The sequence below is a fragment of the Polistes canadensis genome, unplaced genomic scaffold (assembly GCF_001313835.1).
Source record: "Polistes canadensis isolate GaletaPanama2010 unplaced genomic scaffold, ASM131383v1 scaffold_78, whole genome shotgun sequence".
In the NCBI taxonomy this organism is placed as follows: Eukaryota; Metazoa; Arthropoda; class Insecta; order Hymenoptera; family Vespidae; genus Polistes; species Polistes canadensis.
Genome location: NW_014569625.1, coordinates 426029 through 450716, shown reverse-complemented (window position 1 = coordinate 450716; position 24688 = coordinate 426029). Strand labels below are relative to the sequence as shown.

Genomic DNA, 24688 nt, shown 5'->3' with positions numbered 1-24688 from the left:
GGGGAGGAGAGAGAGAGAACACGAGAGAGAGAGAGAGAGAACACGAGAGAGAGAGAGAGAGAGAGAGAGAGAGCAGGAGAGAAAGGAGGAGAAAGAAGAAAGACGCGGCGCGGCTGGACTGAGTGCGAGGGAGAGAAGAAAGAGAAGGTGGAGGAGGAAGGAGAAGAAGGAGGAAGAGGTGGAGGTGGTGAGGAGGGCGACGAAACGAGAAGTATAGAAAGGAGTGAGAGAGGGAAAGAGGACTGCTACTCCTGGGGCCCCCCACCATGCGGCCTGCCGCCGCGACGCCAGTCCGTAGTCAGTCAGCGCTGGACCGCCGCCCGCTCGATTTCGCGATCCACGAACGACGGTAGCCTCCACCTCCTCCACCACCTCCTCCTCCTCCTCCTCCTTCTTCTTCTTCTTCTTCTTCGTTTCTCTCTCTCTCTCTCTCTCTTTCTCTCTCTCGTTCTCGCTTACTACCCCCTTCCTTTCAAGCATTCACTCTCTCATTCTCTTTCTCTCTTTCTCTTTTTAACTCACTTATTTTTCTTCTAATTTTCTCTCTTTCTCTATTCTATCGTTTCATCTTAATCTTTCTATATTTCTTTCTTTCTATCTTTCTTTCTTTTGCCTCCATCTTCGCGTTGTTTGACTTCACGAACGTCGCGCGCGAGTTTCACGAACGGAGTCTCTCGGGATTGATTCCGAAAATCGCGAGACAGAAATCCTATCTTCTTATTGTTCTTCTTCTTTTTATTCCTAATCTTTTTTTATCATTTGTTTATCGTGAATTTATTATCCTCGCGAAGATGTTATAACGCGAAACAAAAGAAGGTTTCGTACTCTAACCTTCTTTTTTTTTAGTTTTATATGTTGCTATATTCACTTCCTTTCTTCATAGGTGCTCGTTCGACCAATGATATCGATGGAGACGACCACGAAATAGTTTGATTAAAGTGCGGGTTTACGCGGAGCGCGGCGATCGGTCTCTGACATCTCAGATTTCTGACTTTTTCTTCTTTCGCGCCTACGAATTCGAAGATGGCCGAAGAAATACGAGACTGGTATCACTGCGTTTTATTCCACTTTTTAAACTTTCTTTTGCATTCTGCAATTATTATTAATATTACGAATAATCGACGATGATTCTCGTTTAGATCAGAAGTGTGAAATATCGATAAAATTAGTATATGAATAGTATCAATTGCTATATTAAAAACAGCAGAATAATACAGAAATTCTATACATAAATCTGTACAATTGATATCGGACTATGGTGTATTGGTAAGAAGAAAAAAAAAAAAAAGAAGACAAAGAAGAAAAAAAAAGCGAGTGGAAAAGTGCATGAGTGTTTTTTCGGTAGTTCCGATAAAAAGAAAAGAAAATAAATTGTATGGTGCGTATACAATAGCCAACGATGAGAAACAAGTGCCGTATAAGGAAGATGATGACGACGATGATTAGGAGGAAGATGATAAAAAATTCGACAATTAAATCGACGACAAAAATAGAATCTCCGTCGATAACGATGAGGTAGTGGTCGTCGGACACGTGTTGTGTGCTTGGGTGAACTGTAGTGTGCGCGGGAAATAGAGAGAGAGAGAGAAACAGAGAGAGAGGGAGAGAGAGAGAGAGAGAGAGAGAGAGAGAGAGAGAGAGAAAGAAAGAGAAAGAGAGATAGAAAGAAAGAAAGAAAGATAAAGAGGGAGACTGTCGGCATTTGTTTCCCGCGTTTCTTCCTTTGTCAACATTTTTCTAAGTGTACAGGCGTCGCATTCTGTTTTCGAGACCAATTCATCGAAGCTAAGAAGAGAGAAGAACTGGAGTCCACAGGGATAATTGAACAACCCCGAAGGACGCAGATGCCCCGAAGGAAACAGCACGCTCCGCAACGAATGAAATGTAAGTCATCCAAATCTTTTATTTTTTCATTATTTATTTGGCAAGATATTTTGACGATTTAATTTTAAGCTCGTGCACGCTCAAAAATCGTTTACTTAAACAATCACCGTTTTTCTTTTCAATCAGTTCGCAAGGAAAAATAATTTCTAGACTGATAATGAGATATTTTAGTACCTACGTTTTGAATTCTTTTGTTTTTTATGGTAACAAATGTACAGGAATAAAAGGATATTATTGTTTCTTTATTTGATCATGCAAAAGTGCGCCGTAAAGCAGCGCGTAGCGTCGGCAAGCCACGTGCTATTATTTTTACCTCCGATCTGAGTAGTTTTTCATCGTTGTTGGTTTTGACAATTGATGCTATCAATTTCTTTTCTTCTTTTCGGGTTTTTTTTAAGCCTTTCGAATAGAGATACATAAAAGAGTAACCTAAATGCCAGCAAACGGTAGTCTATTCCTTCTTTTATCCCTTGCTACTGTACCCTTTTATAGTTTGGACATAGTTTTTCGTTTGAAATTCTTCTAAGAACTCGTAAACCTAAAATACCAAGAAGCATACCTAAATGATCGCTTGACAAAGTAAACAAAACTGCATACAAAATACAAAACGTCAGTTTGTCTCGTAGGTCTAACACAATTTGTGCACTAAACAATTTTCTTTTTCGGACAACATATATTATTCGAGTATTTATGATTTAATCATTATTGCAACTGCGCCTACGCAAAGCCTTGTAAGTGCATACATAAAATGTCTGTGTCATTGGTAGGACAGTGAAGAAGTACAAATTAGAAAGTCAATGTTCTTAATGGAGGACAAACTGTGGCCGAAGAGGTTAATTATGGTTACAAAAACAACGACGAATTACCGTCCACTGCATTCGGACATGTATGAGTTTTCGGTGACGTTTTTTTTTCTCTCTATCCTATTCGTTTTTTCTCTTTTCTTTTTTATTATCAACATACCACAAACTCCTATACCACGACAGACCCTGTTCAATGTTCGTTCTTTTTTTTATCTAATTTTTTTAGCTTTCCTAATTTATATAAAGAAAAAAAAATTGGTAAACTAAACATATCTGGTCAGGAGTATAAGAATCCTGTATATCTGTGTGTCAATAGTGATTCGACTTTAGCTAAGGTTGATATTTGAAGTGTCGATTAAAGGGTGGCTAGAATAAAATAAAAAATAGAAAGTGCAAGGGGAAGAAGAGGATTTCGAAGACCGTAACGCGCGCCATGCTGCTTTTCCCACGTGGGGAGCCATGAGGCGTAAACAAACTCGCCCCCAACGGAGGACGCCATCTTGGTGAAGTTCTGCCGGAAACATTTACAATTCACTCAACTTGCCCTCCACCAAAACTTACCCAAGAACCGATAAATCTTTGTCTATCTGTCTATCTGCTTGACTTTCATACGCGCATGCGTGCAATCCCTTTAGCGGCGAACATAAATTCAAATTCTATGTGCTTGTCACAGTGTAATCATTAAAAAAACAAAGTCCCTAAATGTGGGGTGCAGGACACCCCAGGCAGGACAGCATAAACGTCATCTTTCGAAATCAATTACAATATTCTACATTGGAACGATTTCTTTTATTTATTTATTTGTCTCATCTTTCAGACGAATTTTTATTCTTTCGTAATAAAAATTAGAAGTCGATAAAGTACGACTGTCTGAAATTTTTTATTTAATAAATGTGACAATGTTTTAATAATCGAATTTAAAATTCACAATTTAAATTCACGGATATCGATTGATAAAGATATAAGGCTAACGCGTAGAGAGATGGAATATGATATCGAAATGAAAAGAAAGGAAATCGTGAATTTCCGATTCGGATTTTGATGCATTTGAAGTGGAACGAATCTCATATTCGAATGCTATAAATCCGAAAGTAAAATGATATGTGGGCCAAGGCGATGCATCGATGATTTCTTAGCGATCTTTATGCTCTCATAACTGAAATATATAGATATGAAAATACGTAACTCTAAGAGCTTTAGTTTAAGACGAGATTGTTTGCCAGGAGATAAAATCTACTCATTTTATTATTTAAGGTTTGTCATATAAATGTTTCAATATTTTTTATAATGAAATTAGTAGAATATTTTTGTCTGTCTTCTTTGTACATTGGTGATGTAAATTTGTAGGCTCGATTTTTGTCACGCGCATGTGCATCCTGTTAAATATCATGAAAATCAACCGATTCTAGTGCAAGTTAATTTATAAAAAAAAAAAAAAAGAAAATAAAGCATCTTTTTTAATTAGACATTAAGCTAGAATTATTTGAAAATGTTTTTATAAAAATATTCTATAAAAATAATTTAGACTAATATTATAGTATATATATAAAAGCGAGTTGATCGAAAGGATAAAGTCATCAGCGAAAGTAGAAGCGTTGCAAGGCCTAAGAAAATAAGAAAATATGGGCTGCAGCCTCCGGATAAAATCGAAGTGCGAGCCCGACCATGGCTAATTTCTTCCCTTCGATTTATGATGTCCCGTTCTCCAAAAGATCTCACAAAACATCGATTCGTTCGGATCGATCTCTCAAGTATGTATCGGTACCGGCTTGGTTCGAACTATACCGAAGAGAACTAATTAGCAATATTTTAACGATGAACTATTGCCACTCTTCTTCGATCCACTCTCTCTATTTTCAACGGTAACATACTTGATGAAAAGCCAATGTATTATATAAAGATACATACTATCTACGTGTACGTGTGTATCAGTATGCGAAGATTCGCTTATGACCGTAAATTAAACAAAAAAAAATCTAAAAAGAAGTTTTTAAGTCAATTAAAATAATTTATCGTACGCATAAATATAATAATATTTAGATCGTTCATCTGGCCAAATAATTAACTCTATTTTTTCGGATTTTTTTTCCTATACATTCAAATATCTTGTTATTAATTACATAAAATGTTAGGTAAAGTCTGATATTAAAATGGGGAATTAAAAGACAAGTAAAGGTTATTAGGCTATATAGGACGTTGATATTATCTCTTTGAAATGCACATGTTCGATAATGCGCGAAAATAGATAAAATTTTACACACGTAAGTTAATTCATATTATTTGATTATCATTTATTCGCAATCAGATTGGTAAATAGAAAAAATGGTGGTGAATTTGTTTGGAAATGTAAGATCAATGAATTATCGATATACCATGTATTCACATAATCGTGAAATTTCGTATTAATATCTCTGTGTATAATAGTTTATTATATAAATAAATATCATAAATATTTATTGAAATTTATTTCCCCTTTGAAAGCACATTGGGTTGCTTAATCTTTTTGGTTTTTCATTTATTTTCAGTACATCTATGTTAATTGTTGTGAATAAAATGCATAGCAATAATACAATGATCTTTGACTGTTATTTATCGGAATACCTAGAACGTTGAGGGACATTTACAAATATCGAACGATCGATTAGCAGCGTGTTAAAAACGCGTTTTATCCCTCGTGTACGATAGGTGTCATCGGGTAGTGGAATTTGGTGAAAAATTGTGAACACGGTACGATCGACGTCACTACAGGCCGCTAATAAAACGCGTCATACATCGGTATGCTTGGGAAAGGTGCATTAATCGCGTGCTTGGAGACGGATTTACGGCATCCACCGCAAAATTCGAATCCTGCGCAACAGGTGCAGCGTAGATGCATCTTCGCATCTCCTCGTCGTCTTAAAACGCTATAACGCGAAAATACTTACTCGGTTTTAGAGTTAAGCAAAAAATCACGGCTTGCAGTGTTTAATACATTCTAATCGAAACATACAATGTAATTACAAAATTATTGGTGAAATAAAAAAAATTCAATAAAAATCCAACAGATTTTTAAATGAAAACCTAAACATTGAAACATTCGTTATATTTAATTAATGTTAAATCCCAAATATATTAAACGACCACCGTCATCTCTTGTTGCAGTTTTATACCTTTTCAAATGTATAGAAATATTTTCTGTTTTACAGTATCAATGTGGGATTATTTTTTTTGTTAAGAGAAAAATCCGAGTAAATGTATAAAAGATAGATGAAAGAAAATGAGCAAATCGAATCGTTTACTTATGTTTAAATCGAGAATCGTGGTCTATCGTCTTTTCGCGGCTCTCAACGCGTTTATTTCATTCATAAAGTACGACGTAGAGGAGTTGTAGACTGCGCACGCGTATTCTATCTTAATTTCGTTCAACTTGGACTCGGTTTGCTTCGGGTTGCCTCGGCTTGTTCGACGCTCTCTTTGCTGCCGGATATTTTCGGCTCAACGAACGAAAGACGAACAGAGACGGAGAGAATGAGAGAAAGAGAAAGAAAGAAAGAAAGAAAGAGAGTTAGAGAGAGAGAAAGAGTGAAAGTGAGAGAGAGAAAATCACAGACGTTCTTGACTCGACGAAAGGAACGTTGAGAGGGTACAAGAGAAAAGCTTCAAGTAAGTAACTAAGTAAAGTTAAGTAGATTCATTCGGTTGAATTCATGACACAAGATATTCACTGTAGAGGATGATAATTCAACGGAAATGATCGATTTGATGACATTCAGAAATTCCACGAGATTTAACGTCTTTAGTTTAGGTAAAATATAAAAAAAAAAAAAAACACTAGAATTTATGAATAACGAGAGTATGAGACACGGTTCGTTCGTTCGTTCGTTCGATTATATTTAAATCGTTGTCTGGTCGTTCATTCCAGAAGAGGACAAATCGATTTTCGAATACAGCTGGCCTCAAACCGTGCCAAAAAAAAAGTGTTCTCTTCGTCGGATTAATAATTAAATTTGAGGTATGTAAAAATAGCCATCGTTCAAATTACATTTACTTCTTCGATACGTGAACTTTTCATAAGGTACCCATCGAGTTTTCAACGAAATTCCATTCTTTCTTTGATCTTTTTCACAGTCCTCGTTTTTTTTTCTGACGAAATTTTTCATATTCATCTATTTCGACGATAGAATCCTGGATCTTGTTAATAATGATTTTTTTTCTTTTAAATCGTATATAGACAAATAATTTATTTTTAATACACTTTAAATATTCTCTATCATAAATCCGAGAATTTAAATATTTGCGTTTGATATTATATAAACTAATATGTATAATTTATTTTTTATATACATATTTAATTTCCGTAATTGTGATTTCATAAATAATTTATAAGAACATTGAGTCTTTCTCGAGGAACATAACATATTTTCAAACGTTTAATAAAATAGTTTAAGAAACCGTTAAATTACCATATTGTCGTCAAAAACTTTGCGAAAAGTTAATTTTAATAGTGTCCACTTGAATTTACCTAATCATTATGAGTCATATTAGCAGCTAGTCTATCTATCAAACCCGTTTTAAATTATAAGTCGGTTTATTATAGAATACTTATAAATAAATAGAAATATTTTTGTCGTCAACATTGATTTTAATTATTTATTATTGTTGATTGTTAATAAAAAATTGATCTTAGGAGTTGAGAGAACGGGGGAAAAGTTGTGGAAAGAATTCACGTCGTTCTCGAAGTCAAACACGGACGGATATAGAAAGTTTCGAAAGCTGAACGATACAAGCGAAAGACATAAATTCGGTAGATACGAATCTATTTTTATTCGACGTTACGGAGTATATATGTTAACCTGTGATTTGTGCACGCATAATCTCTAAAGTGACAAAAAAAATATATTACCAGGATTCTTCGTCGATGATGAAACGAAGATATTCGAGGGACGCTTATAAGTACACTGGACTACCGTATAACGCAAGTTGTATTCAAATTTGTTTCATTATTGCTGCATAAAGAAGTTTGTACAAATATGCTAAATATCTAATTTATTTATTAGTATAAAAATAATCTTATATAGTAGTAATAAATGTAAAAATCCAACGAAGAAATGTATAGATAATTTTGTAAAAAATCAATGATGTTGTTGATTCTTTGAAAAAATAAAATTATTATTTAAACATTCACAAAAAAAAACATTTGATTATATTGTAAAAGTATATAAGGAAAGGTGAAAAATAATGTAATCATTAAAATCAAATTCATCAAAATTAAATAAAGGTCCAATATCATGCTTCTCGTACTAATTTTCGTACCTTCTTCCCTATAGATAGGTAGCCCTAATTTTATGAATAAAAAAAGGATACGTGATTTTTCGTTAAAAGTTTACCTGCGATGAAAGGGAGTAGGCTTTTGCCTACCTGTAAAACGTGCTATTTAAATTTTATGACGATCTTCTAGAGTAAAGCGACGTTTCTTTGTAAAAATGAACGTTGAAAAGAATAAGAGATCGGATAGAAATGGGTGAATATTCTTTTTAAACGGAAAAAAAAAAAAAGAAAAAGAAAAAAGTACGATTTAACAAAGTTAAAAAATCAGATGTTAGAAGGAGGGACGACCCGTGGCTAACTTTCACCTCAAACAATGCCTAGCGCATTTTTAGGACCCGAGAACTGCCTCCTTCTTGCCGTCATAAATCCTTCAACGCGATGAAAAAGGGGCGCGACCTTCGTCGCTCGCAGAACTTTTCGTGACGAGCCAAAGAACGGAACGATTTATCCGATGTTGCATCGCTTTCCAAGTAGATTCTTTAAAAAAAAAAAAAAGGAAAAAAAAGGTTGCACTTCTCAGTTTGAATTCCATACAATCTACAGTATATCCCTAGAGTTTTTCTTTCTCGGAGAGAAAAAAAAAACAACAATATATTATTGATTTATTAAAATAAAATGAATATTTGAATTGTATATTTTGTTCTTCATTTCAAGATACGAATGTTTCGTTGGAGAGTGTCGTTAAAATTATGAGTTTTAGGATGTGCAACCACTTAAAATAACAAATAGAAATGTATAGCTGTTTTTCGGTCGAGTAAAAAGGACTTTTGGGACAGTCTGTATTCGACAGGAAACTCGCTTTTATTCTATCATGATGTTATCGCTTTTACCGTTAGAATTTTTTTAACGTTATTACATTGTTCGCATTCGTCAGATTATTTATGCATTAATTTATCTACGAAGGAATTACACAATCGAATGTAGTAGTTAACGCGTTAGAAGATAGACGAATTCGGGTCATAAATGATATCGCGCGCGTTAACTGAAAGGAAATAGTTTTTATTGTAATTTTATCGAAAATTTCTTACATTAAAAAAGTGTGACGATGAAGAAGGAAAGGCTTCTAATAATATGAAAGTCGATCGTGTACGTACTGTAATACTACATAGACCGTGCGTTATTCGTATGGCTTTGGTACGATCGGTTATCGTGCTATTTAATTATTACCATGATCTGATTTATGCACAGATCGACATCTCGCCCGCGAGTTTATATCCGTTGTCGGAACGATCTTCCCTCTCTCTTTCAGCAACGTTATTCCTGCCCACTATGCATATAGAAAATTACGATCTACTCGTATCGTTGACTTTTCCAACGAGAAGGGTTGCTTGCGCTAGGTTATATAGATAGATAGATAGGTTATACCTATTCGTTCACGGCAATGCGTACAGCTAATTCCAATATCAATTTCTCACTCTTCTCACTCGATTCGAAATAAACCGGTGATTTATATCTAATGCCTTTCCACGAGTTTCAAAATCTTTCATTGGAAACGATGAAAAGTGTACAATTACGACGACCTGTGGGATGAACGATTATTGATATATCTTGACGATTATTCTATCTTTTTTTTTTTTTTTACATTGTTACAAAAGACAGTGCTTTATGTATTAAAATAATATGATCAAAGTTAATACTCATTATTTTAATTTGATTGCAATTGATTTATTTTTACATTTGTGGTTCATATTCAAAATTGATCGTTTGTAGGAGATATAATATATGAATATAAATAATTCAATTCAATAAAAATAATAAAGATTCCAAAAAACGTGAGAAAAAATTTGTTAATCGGATAAAAGAAAATGTTGAGATATAACTTGTATGTTATATATCTTTCTGCATTTTAAAAGAACAAATAAAGCAACGATAAAAGTCATCTCGCGCATCAAAGGATCGTCCATGCGTGAAACGATTCGATAGTTACATTTCCGTACTACGAACGTTCTATGCAATCGAGTCAGCTTTCTAATCGGTTTCCGTTACTTCCGGTAATCGTGATTTACACGCGATATTACTTTACGAGTAAACACGCCAAAGGCAACGGCTAGAGATTAATGAGAATTCTACAGAAGATCTTCCTGATTTTCGCTTTGGAACCTTTTGCTACGATGCTAGGGATAACCCACCGAGAACATTTGACTTCGTAGCTAAAGCCTAAGTAAGATAAATGAATTTACTATCGATGTTGCTGCTTACTTTCCGATCGTCTTTCAAAAAAGTTTGTTCCTCTTATGTTACCAAAGACGTAATGACCGAGAATAATTTAAAGAAATCTAAAATGTTGGTCAATCGATTGAAGATGCTAAACTATGAAACGACTACTTATTTCATAAATCCTAAACTTTATGGATCCTAAGTCAAAGTTACATAAAGTTAACTTTATCTTTTTCCGCCTAACCGTCCCATCCGTCACACCTTTGTTTTTTCTTCTTTCTTTTTTCTTATCTTTATCTCGTTGTTTCTCTTACATTTCTCTTCTTTTCCTTTTTAAAGTCGTCCCGTTGGGTCTATAAATGCGAGGCATCAATCAATTCGAATGAACACGACGTAGATTAGAACGACGGTGATATTTCGATTATGACGCAAATGATGTTTCCTTTTTTAATGCATACGCTAGCTATATTTTCTTTGTGTCGAACTTATGAGATAAAGTAAAAGCAAACCGTGCGTGGTTATAGAAATCTAAGTACGTTAAGACACGTAAAAAAATAGAAATAGCGTTGAAGTTAAAAATTATTATCTAACTTACGTTAGATGTATTGTGTCCTTGTATCCAATGTTGCATATCCATATCCATGTATGCACGTATCCATATTTGCACGTATCCATATATGTTTGTATCACTTTTTAACAATACACACACTCGCGCACATATGCACATCACTTGCACGCAAAGAAAATGCACACGCGTATACGCGACGCGAAACATACTTAATACGTATCTAATATCGATGTTTATTCTTCCGACGCTCGAAGAGAACTGACTATTAAAGGTATAAAAACAATTCTCAATATTCGAGAGTTACCGAATGTACACGAAGGTCAATGTCCTTAGTAAATTTCTCGACGAAGGTGCTGTTAGAATAAAAATAACATCATATTAGAATATAAGCACCGGTTATATGAGGGGTGTGGGGAGAGGTGTATAGACAGAACGTTCGATGCAGAGAGACTTTTTTCTTATTAGTTTAACAGCTCCAAACGTGTGCGAAGAAAAAGTATTCCTTTTTTGTTTATATATTCTTCTCTCTCACTCTTCTGTTATCTCTGATGCTTGTATTTCAATGTTCCGTCGTTACGAATATGTAAATACGCTAACCTTCGCGTACTTTCGGTAACTCTCGAATATTGAGCATTGTTCTTATACCTATAACAGTCAGTCTTCTTCGAGCGTCGGAAGGATAAATATCGATATTAGATACGTATTAAGTATGTTTCGCGTCGCGTATACGCGTGTGCATTTTCTTTGCGTGCAAGTGATGTGCAAGTGATGTGCATATGTGCGCGAGTGTGTGTAGTGTTAAAAAGTGATACAAACATATATGGGTACGTGCAAATATGGATACGTGCAGACATGGATACGTGCAGACATGGATGCGTGCATACATGGACACATGCAGACATGGATACGTGCATACATGGATATGGATATGCAGCATTGGATATAAGGAATAAATACATCTAACGTAAGTTAATCAAACTTTTTGATTTCAATATTATTTTTACCGAAAATATTAAAATATAATTTTGGAAATTTTTGGTTAAAATTATATTATCATTAGTTTAATCGTTTTTTCTCGATAAATTTTTGACTATTCCTATGATGGTTGTTTAATTAATTATATGATATTGTTTGCCTACAATCTTAAATTAGTTTTTAATATTAGCTACCTGGGATTTGAACCATAACTATATTTCACAAAATACAATGTTTTTTGTATTTTTGTTTTGTAAAAAATATACTCCATCATAGCATAAATATTATTTCTTTTAGTCACTTGCATATTTAATTAAAATACAGAACGTTAATCTTTATCGGTGCACGAATATTTTTGTGATCGACTTTATATACAAAATGCCGAAATACGAAGTACTTTTTTATTGTTGGAATTTTTCTATTTAAATATAATTATAAAAAAAAAAAAAAGACATTTCTGATAAGAGTTTATATTTGATTCTATCCTATAATGCAATTAGATTATTAATTTTTTTTATTTCTTTTTTTATTTTCTTACAGAATCAAGTTAGAAACGATAGAGTGTAGAGATTTTAACCCTCGATTTAGATCGTGCATAGAACAGAAAAAAATGAATATAACGTATCTTGGCAGATTTTCCTTTCTTTATTTTTCTACCCTCTCTCTCTCTCTCTTTCTTTTATTCTAAGCAGTCCTAATAAATTAACCGTAGGAAAAGACGGTTGTATGACAGATGCCCGATGGTTGCCATAAGGGAGCCGTTGAAGATGTTCACTGCTGCTGATGGCAGCACATCAAAGCGCATATCCGTAGAAGCGTCCCCACCGTGTCGTTGTTTTATGTTTACCAAGAGATTCGTCTCTCTTTTTCTCTCTCTCTCTCTCTTTCTTTCTTTTTCTTTCTAGCTTTCTTTCCATCTCTTTTTCACTTGTGCAGTATGCGAGTAACGTCGTGTCGGATGGGTATACATTACTGAGAAAACATTCTCCAATGAGAATCCGTATAGTCGTTTCCATAGAAGTCTATAATATTGTTTCGACGATAAATCGACTCGAAGTAAATCCCCTCTTATGCTTAGCCAGGAGGAAAGCTTCCTTAGAAAATCTTAGACGTTGGAGAAACGATAGATTAACACCTACGTCTCTTCTCAAGTCTTTTAATGGGCTATAAATTATTATTACAAAGGCGTCACACTCCCTTTCTCTCTTTATCTTTCTCTCTTTTCTGATATTCTGGAAAGATCATGCACATAATTCCTGAATCTCTCACGTTGTATCATTTAGAAATGATCGGAGATCGTCGATGTTCCAAGACTCCGCGACTTTGATGGATCGATGCTTACATAAGCTGGCATTGATTAGTTTCTTGCATCTTTTATTTTCTTCTTGGGAAAACTTTTATTATAAAATCATTACGTAGATATGTTATTATTTGAAAAAGTTTCTTTTTACGTTTCTAGATAGATGGTTAATTGTAGATGCGCAGTCAGTTAGAAAAAGAATTTTATACTAATTTTCTTTTTATTTATTTATTTTTTGCTTTCTTTTTTCTGTTTTTTTTTTTTCATTGATTTATTTACATATATTTTTAATGGAAATTTTCGCCAAATGAAATGAATCGAAAATATAATGGAAATACAAATACATTTCATTTCGATATTAAATGCTAAAATTTAGAGAATATTGAGGTAAATTTGATCCTACCGAAAAAGCACAAAAATATTTATGAATTTATTTACAAATAAAATAATAAATAAAACAAAAAATAATGCATTCAATTATTTACGTTAGTCATTTGTAATACGTAGGCGTATACATATATATATACGTATGAATAATGCAATAAATTTCAGTTTAAATAAAATTTTACAACACATCTACCTAACCAATTTTGTAATAATATCGTGTACAATATGTGCATATATTGTTTTTTAAAAATTCCCGTTACGAATTTGGACATTGTTTTCCACATCCTAAGAAGAAAAAAAAAGTAAAAGCAAGATGTAGAAAAATTTTGAAGGGACTGTACTTGTCCAAGATAGAAAACGTTGATCGTCAAAGGCTACGGTAGGAAAGAATGCAGTCGACACATAGCTATGGCGAATAAGAATAAGGCAGACGAGAAGAAGAAGAAGAAGAAGAAGAAGTCGTCTTTGGGTAGAAAACGAAGCGGAATCGGTGGTGGCGGGTTTCGGTGCGAGTCCTCAGAACGTAGAACGTGCCGGCACGCTTAAGTGACTTTCGGTGTTTGGCCTTTGCACGCGGCGAGAGCCTTTTGCCTTTGCGACAAGATCCACGGGCGGCGAGTACTCATGGTTTCAAGGGGAAGGGAAAGTAGGTTGGGTGATCGTAGGGAGGAGGTGGAACCGCCAGTAGCACCAGCACCAGTACCAGCACCAGCATCAGCACCAGCACCAGCAACTCAACCCTCCAACCTTCCATAATTCAATGCTCCTTCGAGCAGATAGCTAAATCACAACGGCGGACGACAGAAAGAGAAAAAGAGAGCTGAAATGGTTGAGGAAATGAGAGAAAGAGTGAGAGGAAGGGAGGGAGGGAAGGAGGGAACTCGTAACGCGCTCATGAGCTTGCTAAGGAGATGGAAAAAGCATGACGGGGGGTGACGAACGAGTAGGGGGAATCAGAGTAACCTTCCATCCACGCTATTTTCCAATTTCGCAAACGAGGGTGGACGTATTCTCGGTACGTATCGTCTCCGGGTATCTTCGATGCAAGTATTTAAAAAGGTTTTTGTTTTTTTAGAAATAGACTGTCAGAGTAAATGGTTAGAATGATGGGTATCTTTGATTAATTTGTATCGATAAATAAAATTATATATATATTCATATTTGGGGTAATGGGAATGGGTTAATTAATAAAATAATTATTCGTAGAATGTATTTTGACAATGCTATAGTTTTAAGTATGCTTCTAATAATATATGCATGTCGACATTGTCCTTCAAATTTTTATATTTTTTTTTTATGCGTTTAAGAGAGAACAAATTCATCGGTTAGTTTGTTACTTACACTGTCTCGTAGATTTTCATTTTACCTTTGCGGTGCCATAAACGATGACGGTAGAAAGAGAAAAATAATATTAGGGCAAGTTGCGTTTGCGAGTATAATGAAATATATGAACGCATAATTTTCGCATGACGTATTTAAGTAAGTACATATATCTACCGTTAGTTTGTAGCAGTGATCTATTGATTTGCTGTTAGAACGGACCTTTCATATTCTGACGTAAGTCGAGACACGAGTTAAGTCCAAGCACAACGATCTCGATTTTTCCAACTGCTTTCACATATCTGTACGTCGTTAATCAGTCATCTTGAAAACTATAAATATAGGTAAAAGTAAGTATGTAGAATCAGATTAAATACATATATAATAACACACGTGGATACTTGTTTGTATTTAATAATTACAATCTTGACACGCGAAAGAAAATGTTTCCTCGCGTTGAAATTATGTTGGCGAGTAGAGCGTTAAGAGTTACTGTAGAAATTTTTTTGCGACTATAATGTCAAAAGTTGAAAATACAGCGTGGAATGAAAAGAAGAGACAGATACGTAAAAAAATAGAGAGGGAGAAAGATATAGAGTAACAATTTCCAGTGGTAATTCGGAAGCAAGGAAAAATCCAACGAAATCCACCTTCCCACCCTCTATTTCCGGAAACAGTTCTAGCGAAAGAGAAGACGTGGCCAAAAGCCGTAAACGCACACGCATTCGTAACATCCTGCTCCTCCTTGTCCTCCTCCTCTGAGAAGCGATACGATAGGGTGTACACGTAAAGTAGTAAATATATACATAGAGAGAGACTCATGGGCACATGCTTACGTTAGGTTAACATAGATGCACGCGTATTCTACGGTTATGCTACACGCGGTATCGCGCTAGAGTGGCCAGGCTATTCGGCCGTGCACGTACAATCTAGGTACTGTTTCGTAGAACGGTGGTACCCGAAGGGGAAGTAAGCAGTATCTCTCGAGCACCCTCCACCTTCCCGCCACCCGCCTGTCCATCCACCTTTCTCCCTGGAGAAGGAGGATGGAAGTTAGTAGTTCGTGGGGTGGTGCTGCTGGTGGTCGTCGTAACTGTGCCGGCGATACTACAACCATTCTTCTCGGTAGTAGTAGTGGGGGACAGTGCTAGTAGTAGTAATAGTAGTAATAGTAGTAGTAGTAGTAGTAGTAGCAGCAGGAGGAGGAGTAGTAGTAGTAGTAGGAAGAATGTAAGTAGAGTACTGTTGATACTAGGGATGGTTGGAAAAGTGTGGGTGACGATGGTTCTAGGTTCTATGTAGTAGTAGTAGCAGTGGTGGTGAGCTTCTCCGTCCGTCCGTCTCGTCTCGACTCGACTCGTCTCGCGTGACGGCCTCGTCAGCCGTCAGCCAAGCTCCGTCCGGATCGATACGCCTGCCACCCTTACGACCCCAACTTCCTCCACCTTCTTCTGTGAAAAGCAATGCACCTACACCACCTCCTCCTTCCCGCTTTTTCTCTCTCTCTCTTTCGGTCGCTCCTTCGAGTCGCTCTATCGTTTCCTCTTTCTCTTTCTCTCTCTCTCTCTCTGTCCCTCTCTCGTTCCGTAGAACGTACCCTTCTCTTCCTTCCTCCAACTGCTACCTCCTGCCAGCGGAGTCTAGTTGAGTCGAGTTGAGCCACCGGCCGGGTCAGAAGACGTCTGCTGCCCGGGCGAGCGACAGCTACCCCACCTCCTCCACCACCCTACCCGCGGCCCCGTTTTACCACCTCCTCCTTCTCCTCCACCAGCACCCCCGACCACCGCTACCCCCGTCGTCCTCCTCCACGACTCTATTCTACCGCGATGTGCCACGAGATGGACAGCCTCGCCTCGACGTCGAATCCACGCTCTCGTACACCCCTTCTTCCGCGCACCCCACCGCGTCCTCGACGTCACGTCGCTCTTGCTTTTATCTTTCTCTCTCTCTCTCTCTCTTTCTCTCTCTTCCACCCTCTCTTTCTCTTCCTTTTTCCCTCTCGTTCTTCTCTCTAGGTGCCAGAGTATGCCACCACTACCACTACAGTGCCACTTTTACCACCACCACCACTACTTCTACTACTTCTACTACTACTACTACTACTACTACTACTACTACTACTACCTACTACTAATACTACTACTACTACTACTACTACTACTATTACTACTACTATTACTCAACGGCTACTGCGTATCTCGAGCGCGTGCTTTTCAGCGGTATTCTTGCTGATCGAACCTAACGCCGTTCTAGTTGCGAGGAAACCTTGTCCTCCGCTTCATTCGAGAACTCTATGAGAACGGGGATCGACATCTCGATCGGACGAGAGTCCCAACCCCTACACCAGAAATTCCATTGCGTTTGTTCTCGAGATACGACTTTTTGTATTTCTTTTGTTCCTTTTTTAACTTTCTTGTTTTTTCACATTTTCATTTAATTATTTTTTTTACAACCGTGGTTTAATCCTTTTCGATTCGTCAATTAGATTTTACATTTTTAATCTCCCGATTATAAGATTGATTATTTTTATTTTATTTGTCAAATTAATTTTATACTTAAAATAGATACCCAGTGCAAATAGTTATGACGAATTATGATAGGACATACGATGAAAACATTTTGAAAAGATCGAAAGGGAAATGCACAAAAAAAAGGGGTAAGAAAGATCGATCTCTTTTCTCCACACTTTTTTCTTTTCTTTTATTTTCCCTTTCTTTCTTTCATTCTTTCTTTCTTTCTTCTCAATGAGCGGTCGCACTCTGTGCAAAGACAAAAACCCTTGATAATGAATCATTAGTAGTCGAGAGTCAATTAAAGATTAATTAATCGCTAGGATTCGAGAGCCAATTAAACTTTCGCCGACAGTGGTGCCGCCTGATCGCTGCCGCGTTGAAAAGTATAATGCAGTCTCTGGAGATTCTCCGATGCATTTACTGCTTCGTTACTTCTCTTCCTTCCTTCCTTCCTTCCTTCTTCCTTCTTCTTCCTTCTTCCTCTTCTTCTTCTTCTTTCGGTAAGAACTGGAATACCATTTTTGTTAATTCTAAAAAAGGTGTCTAAATATGCAGAACATATTTCTTCGATATTTCCTTCTAGTCTTTGTCAATTTTTAAACAAGAACAAATTTATTAACATTTATTAAAATATTTAATGTACAAATTTTTTGTAGCAATAGAAATGACGTAATGTATCATTAGTGGTATGTGCACCATAGTTTGAGAAACGATGGTTTAAATGACTCATCGAAATGTTTGCATATTTTTTGTAAGTCATCGAAGCCTTTAGAGAGATTTACCGAGAAACTCGAAAAGAAAGAGAGATAAAAAGAAGAAGAAGAAGAAAAGGGAAGAGAGAGAGAAGGAAAAAGAAGTCGTAAAAGAGAGGGAGCTGTTACCGTGAGGATGAAAGGAAAAGAGTAGAACATATTTGGCACGTTGACAGCTTGGTACACTTGTCGCTCTTTTTGGCAGGAAGGTGGGTGGCGTTGGCATTGAGGATTGAAAGGGGGTGGGTGGGGTGTTAAGATGGTAGTTGAGAAATAAGGGTGAAGGGAAGGCGCGGCTGTTGGATCGCCGACCTTTCCGGGATTGACAGTGATGGGGGTTTTACTTGTGTAGGTTTTAGTTACTGGCGTGAGTGTGTTTGAAGACGTGTAACGATGACGCCTCTAGACACCGCCAATCAGTCAGCTCATTACACCGATTCAATCGACGTCGTCGTCTACACCGACCGACTAGGAGCACCCTTGCACTTCTCCCCACATTACCCTCGTCCATCGACTTACACGACTATGACGGCAGAGACCCGTTCGATAATCGTCGATATGTCATTCGCGAGTTGATACTCGTGTAACCTATCGACGTCCCTTATCGCTTCGAAGAAGACTGATCAAAATGAAAATAATACGACACCGGTTAGACATAAGTGTTACCAAATATATCCCTTACGTTTTTATTGAAATAAAAAAGGAAAAATTTTATTACAAGATTTACGAACTTATCGGAAATTAATGAGAGAAACGTTTAATTCAAATATTTATTAATTATATCCCACAAGGGGGAGGAGAAAAATATTTTGACTCTTCTTAAAAAAAAAAACTTATTCGCGTGAACTATCGATGCACGTAATATCATAAGAGAGCGAACTCGATATAAGTACATATATAACATTCGTTGCGATCATATTTTTGTACTCGGTCTCTTTCTCTTCATAGCAGTGACATACGGTGAAAATTATAGCTGTCGTTCTTCCTCTTGTTCGTGTTCTTTGCGCATCGGACCAGGCGGAGGCTCGTCCTGCCTCCCACGATACCGCCTCGGCACTGAGGCCATCGTAGATGGGTGCCAGCTATCTAAGGGGTGATTTCTAATTTATGAGACTGGGGCGATGTGATGAACAGACGTCATAAAGCATGTCGCGCCCCGCGTCTGCTGGCTGCCCCTCCCCCCTCTTCCTCCTCCTTTCCTTCCCCCCTTCTTTCCCGCTTTCCCTCCCGCACCCCTGTTATCGCCGGCACCGAGTTCTCCCTTGACTCCGCCACCTTCCAACTATCCCACCCCTTCCACGATTCACCCGTTCCACAGGTCCCGTGATTTGTGGCCTCTCGAATTCTCTTCGCGGCCTTCTCCTTCGCGAAACTTCGATCTCTCTCCCTTTTTCCTCCTTATTCTCTTCTCATCCCCTCCCCCACCTACCTACCAAGCCCTTTTTTTCTCTTTTTCAGTATTTCAAGCGTATACTCTCTTTCTCTTCATTCATCCCTTTTTAGTTTCTTTTTGCTAAACCGTGCAGACGATACTTTTATTTACTTCTTTTTCTTCTCTAGTCAATAGTTTTTATACACAATATCGGCTTATTAATCGCGACAATTATATTGTGTCTATTAGAAGTACGATTGAAAAGAGAAAATAGTTTACTCTTCGGGAACGCAGCGCATCCCAAATTGCCAGACGTAGTCTTTAGTCCGAATTCTTTTTTTATCTATGTCTTTTTTCTTTTCTTTTTTTTTTTTCTTTGAATATAATCGTCTTACCAATTTTAATGGCTTTTAATTAGGTTGGAAGTATTTTTGTCGGTTGACCTTAATAAGCGAGACCAAGCACGCCTCTCTTTTTCTCTATTTTTTCTCGCTTTTTGTATATTTGTGTAAATCGTAGTAGTATAGATGCACACAGACAGGTATAAGTTTAAACGGTTTCGATCATTGTCGATCGTGCATTCTCGTGAACGGGGACGGACGGTAAATAGATATTTCTTAAACTATTCAGACTGTCTGGATGTGTTTACTCTCAGGATCTAAATAGACCAAAATCGGGAAATGCTTATTTTAAATTGACGGATGGCAAGCGGACCGGTGTGACAATAAAATCGGGCGCCACCGATATTTGCGTATTTTTGGACGCGTTCGAAAATATACAATTATAAAAAAATATCCTCTCTTTCTTTCTATCTTCGTTCACCATCCGAATCCCGTCTCATTCCATTATGAAACTTCGAACTCTCGTTTTGTTGCGTCGTGTCGCTGTATGTTGACTGAGGGGCCTGGGTAAAGGGGTTGGAAGGGTAAGCGCGGTGATACAATGACGAATGTTTTTTAAAGCGCGTTAACGGCTTTGTTGCCGTGCTTTATATTTTCCGTTTATATTTTTATTCGTAGATTCATGCAATCCGAATCTATTTGCAAATCGCTTTCATTCGATAGGCGCTATTAGCTTCGAAAGGTTGGCATGATTTATTTCGCGAACGATCATACACACCGAGGATTCCTGTGGACATGGGCAGCAGGGTGGACAGGGGGGCAGGGGGGCAGGGGGTCCGAGTTTCGGCTCGATGATCGATGTACAGACATCCTATTGATAATACGTAACTATTCTTTGTTATCAATTAATACCGTGCACCACCCCCCAATCAAGGAAAAATTCAAACCAGACGCGACAAGCAAATATAATAAATTAATACAAACTTGGCGGTTTCCCAACTAAACGTAGAGACTTTCGCGATCTTCTACTTTTCTATTTGGAAAAATACACTAACTTTTAAGCTAGGATATTCAATGATCGAAATCTATGGCCTTTACTACGGTTACGTTTCTCTTCCATACATTACTGCTGCTACTGCAATCCGCAGTGCGTATCGCGTTGGCCTCGATGCTGACCTGGGTATGTATTTTCGTCGAAAAAAAAAAAAGAAAAAATAAACTGAAGATAAAACACGAATAATACGAGTTGACGAAGATGAAATGATCTATAGAGCGTAAACAATGCAAATTTCGTTCCCAATTTTCGATTGATTTTATTACTAACTTTTAATGCACACACACACACACACATATTACACATAGGTAAATTTAAATCGTTTTATTAAGTATTCGATCGTGTATTTACGATTTCGAATAAGAATGTCACGTCCTCGACACCGATCGGTAGTTCAAAATGAAATAAGAGAGAAGGCACGTTCTCTAAGCTTTTTCTTCTCCTTCTTTTCTTCTTCTTCTAGAGCTGATGTAACGATCGCGATAGATCGGGCAGGTATCATCGGAAGGCAGGTAGTAGTAGTAGTAGATAAAGAAGAGAACCACGAGGACTAGTCGGTTGAGACTGGTAGAAGAGGTGGAGCTCTTGAAAATGTGCGCTTCGGTTCACGGTACCTTTGTGAAAAATCGTGTTATAACCCTAATTTAATTTTATGGCCGGCATTACGGCGGATTGTGTTGTATATCGGGGTCCGGGCATAATGGCCATATATGGCCACGTATAATAATGGAGAGAAGAAACGAGTAAAAGAGAGAGAGAGAGAGAGAGAGAGAGAGAGAGAGAGAGAGAGAGAGAGAGAGAGAGAGAAGAAGAAAAAGAAAACGGGAGGGGATAGAAAGGGCTAATAATCAGTTGTAACGCGAACCGTCGTAAACCGCGGAGCAACAAGAATCGAGAAGGCATCAAAATAGGGTCCAGGATGGAAGGAAAAAAGGAAGGCCCTTTCCATTTCAAGGACGAGGAGCAAAGAGTAAGGAGGATGTATGTTTATATTTAAAGGAGCGGGGGGGATCAGAGGGAAGTATCATTATCTCGAAAGCGTGGAAGGCACAAAGTTGGGCTATACGCCTACTCCCTTTTCTTATTTCTTTCGGGGTCTTTTCCTTCGTCCTTTTCTCTTCCCCCTTACTCTTTCTCTCGGAGAAGGGCCTTCCGCCCTTCCTTCCTGTTTTAGAGTTACAACCTTCTCGATAGCCATCAAACGTGCACTTGGCGCCGCCAATCGTAAAGCTCGTCGTCCACCGATCGAACAACAACGTCACGGGGAACGACAAGCTTGCCAACGTTCCAAATTCTTCTTTTTTTCTTTTGTTCCTCTTCTATGCGATCAAAGAAGAACCATTAATCGAACTCATTTTGATATCGCGATCTGCTTTGGTGGTTATTAATAAGAACATTCGAGATAACTCGCGATCGGGCATATTGATTTTTAAAAATCGATCTGGATCGAAAGACGATTTGCGAAAAACAGGAAAAAGAAAGAAACGGATAGAACGCGTTTGGCAACGTCGCTAGGAAGATCCCTTCGGTGGCTCCCTTTTTCTTTTCTCTCTTTCGGGGGCACAGAAAAAGGGTGCAGCGAAGTTGGTCGAAGGAAATCGTGGCTTAAAATTACTATAATACCTTGTTTATACCGCTTCGACGTCGAGACAAGAGCCGAACGTATTTCGTTATTATTATTGATCGGCGCGGGCCGATATTAAAGTGGCCAAGAGAGGGTTACCTCTCTCTCGCTCTATATTTACGCCGGTTCATCCGAAAAACCATGAAATTACTGATAATCGCCACACGGCGGCAAGCCACACGGCGGCGGATCCTTAACTATAATCGTTTTTAACCTTATCTCTTTCTATATCTTTTTCTCATTATTACAAGATTCACGCGAATTACTATTCGCTAGTCGTCACTTTTGCTTATTAGGGAACCTACAAAGTTCGTTTTATTTTTCAACCAATTTATCATTCGATAAAACGATACGAGAATCTTTTTTTTATTACCTAATATTAGCCGAACAAAAAAAAATATTGTAAATAATGATCAGATGGTAGAAGAAATTTTTGGCTGTATCAATCAGTGATGAGACCAACGAGAAACAGACATAAAACTTTCTTTGGTTATTAATTAGCAATATCCGAAAATTTCCAACGAAAATAATACTTTATCGTGTTCGCGATTGTATTATCTTTCTTTATTCTCGTTTTTATCGAAACGTCTTTAGTAACGCGTAGTTTTGTTGGTAGAAAAATACAAAATTTCGGTACTTGAATAAATCCGCGGATAAAAAGCGATCAATTATGCGAGAGGGAATACAAATATCGGATAATCTTTGGTACACGTGTGATCGGGCTTTCTTTCTTTTGGACGATCGATACGGACAGTTTTCATTGATGGTATCCTGCGATCGTAATTGGGCGCACAGAACAGAGTGTGTTCGTGATCGTTCGCGGGATATCGGCATAATGTCGCAGCTAATCTCGCAGTAATTTTGCGGAATTGTTTTTTCGTTGGTTGAAATCTACGTTATTTCAAAAGCGATTTTATCGAACAGGGAGGGAGAGGTGGAGGGGGAGGAGGACGAGGAAGGCCACATTTTATTGCCTTTTCGTAATTTCATTTGGATGAGACCACGATAAAATTACGTACTCGGTGGGTATGACAGGTACGATTTATTAGATTGTTCGTTAAACACGCGTTATGTCGGTTGTACTTTACTAACGAATTGTTATGCATGGAAAATTGATCTCCGGAAATGTCGCATATGGGAGTTATCGTACGAGTGCGTTAGTAACATGCGTAAAAATGCGATAAACAATTGGCCGATCAACGAATAGATCAGATTTTACTCGCGCGAACGGACCAACCATAAAATTCATTACGAAAGAAGAAGAGTGTCGGAATAAAATTCTAGTTAGAATGAGGGAAAGTAACATCGATCGAGGATCGTTTGAGAATTATTATTCGTATCGTAAAGAGAGGATAGAGAGGTGAGGTGGGAGGGATAGAAAGGGGCAAGAAGAAGGAACGGAGAGGAACGGCAGTAGGAACACTGAACAGCGGCAGGGTCAGTCTGGTGGGTAGGCAGCAGTTCGACTTCGGCTGCCGGCCGCCGTAAAAACGTCAATTAAAGTGTTTTATTTGATCCTTCGTTAGAACGTTGAAATGGAATTTTGATTTATGGCAGCAGCACTTTAAGTGTGCGTATATGCGCCCGCGCGCGAGCGCGCGAGTGGTACGCCCGCGCGAGCACACGCGTAAATAAAATAAATAGGAGGCTATAATTAGTCGGCGGTGTGGCGTGGCATGGCATGGTGTGATGGTAGTGGTGGTGGTGTGGTGTACGTCGTAGTGTGGTGGTTTTGTGGGCTGTTGTAGAAGTCGAGATACCTAAACCCCGGACCACTTGGAGTCAGTCGATCGCATATACGCGACCGGTTCTCTCTTCGCGATGTTTCGGATAAACTTTCGACAAACAAATTCCTCAGCGACTCGTTTTACGCCGATCCTCTGAAAATTTCATTCCAAGTATTTTCGATTTCAATTGTATCCAAGACGAGGGCGTTAACTTTTTCTTATTTAACGTTGCAACTTTTCAACGTTTACAAATTCTGATCTCGATGTATACGTAATAAGTAGTTCGATACGTGTAATGTCAACATTTTTAATATTCAATTTACCAATAGTTTATGCATATACTTATTTGTATACACTTTGACCGATCAAATAATAATCTTTTTTTTTAACAATAAACATTTTTCTGTTCAAAGTAATATTGTATAAACGTTTGAAAAATTCCTTATCTTTTGAGAAGAGAAATAAATACTTATGGTTACTCGTAGAATAATCGATATTATCGAGTAGATATCTATCCTGATCTATAGGACATTAATCAATGTATCGATATAACGCATACAATCCACGTAGAAGGCAGAACGTATTTTGCGAGCAACCCTAATCC

General features: G+C 37.5%; 1 protein-coding gene across 2 annotated transcripts in view; it reads left to right on the top strand.

Moving 5' to 3' along the window:
* The first annotated feature begins 293 nt into the window (after nt 1-293).
* The window catches only part of LOC106786619 (protein tiptop), a 130955-nt gene continuing 106560 nt past the window's right edge, over nt 294-24688 (top strand). The window contains exons 1-2 of one of the 2 annotated variants that reach the window (XM_014748192.1): nt 294-349; nt 884-1884. Coding sequence is in view for 1 of the 2 variants with exons in the window: in XM_014748196.1 (XP_014603682.1) it covers nt 1845-1884 (40 nt within the window). In the remaining variant the exon portion in view is untranslated. Of the gene's footprint in view, nt 1885-24688 lie in introns of both variants that reach the window. The other variant, XM_014748196.1, reaches the window with a different exon arrangement.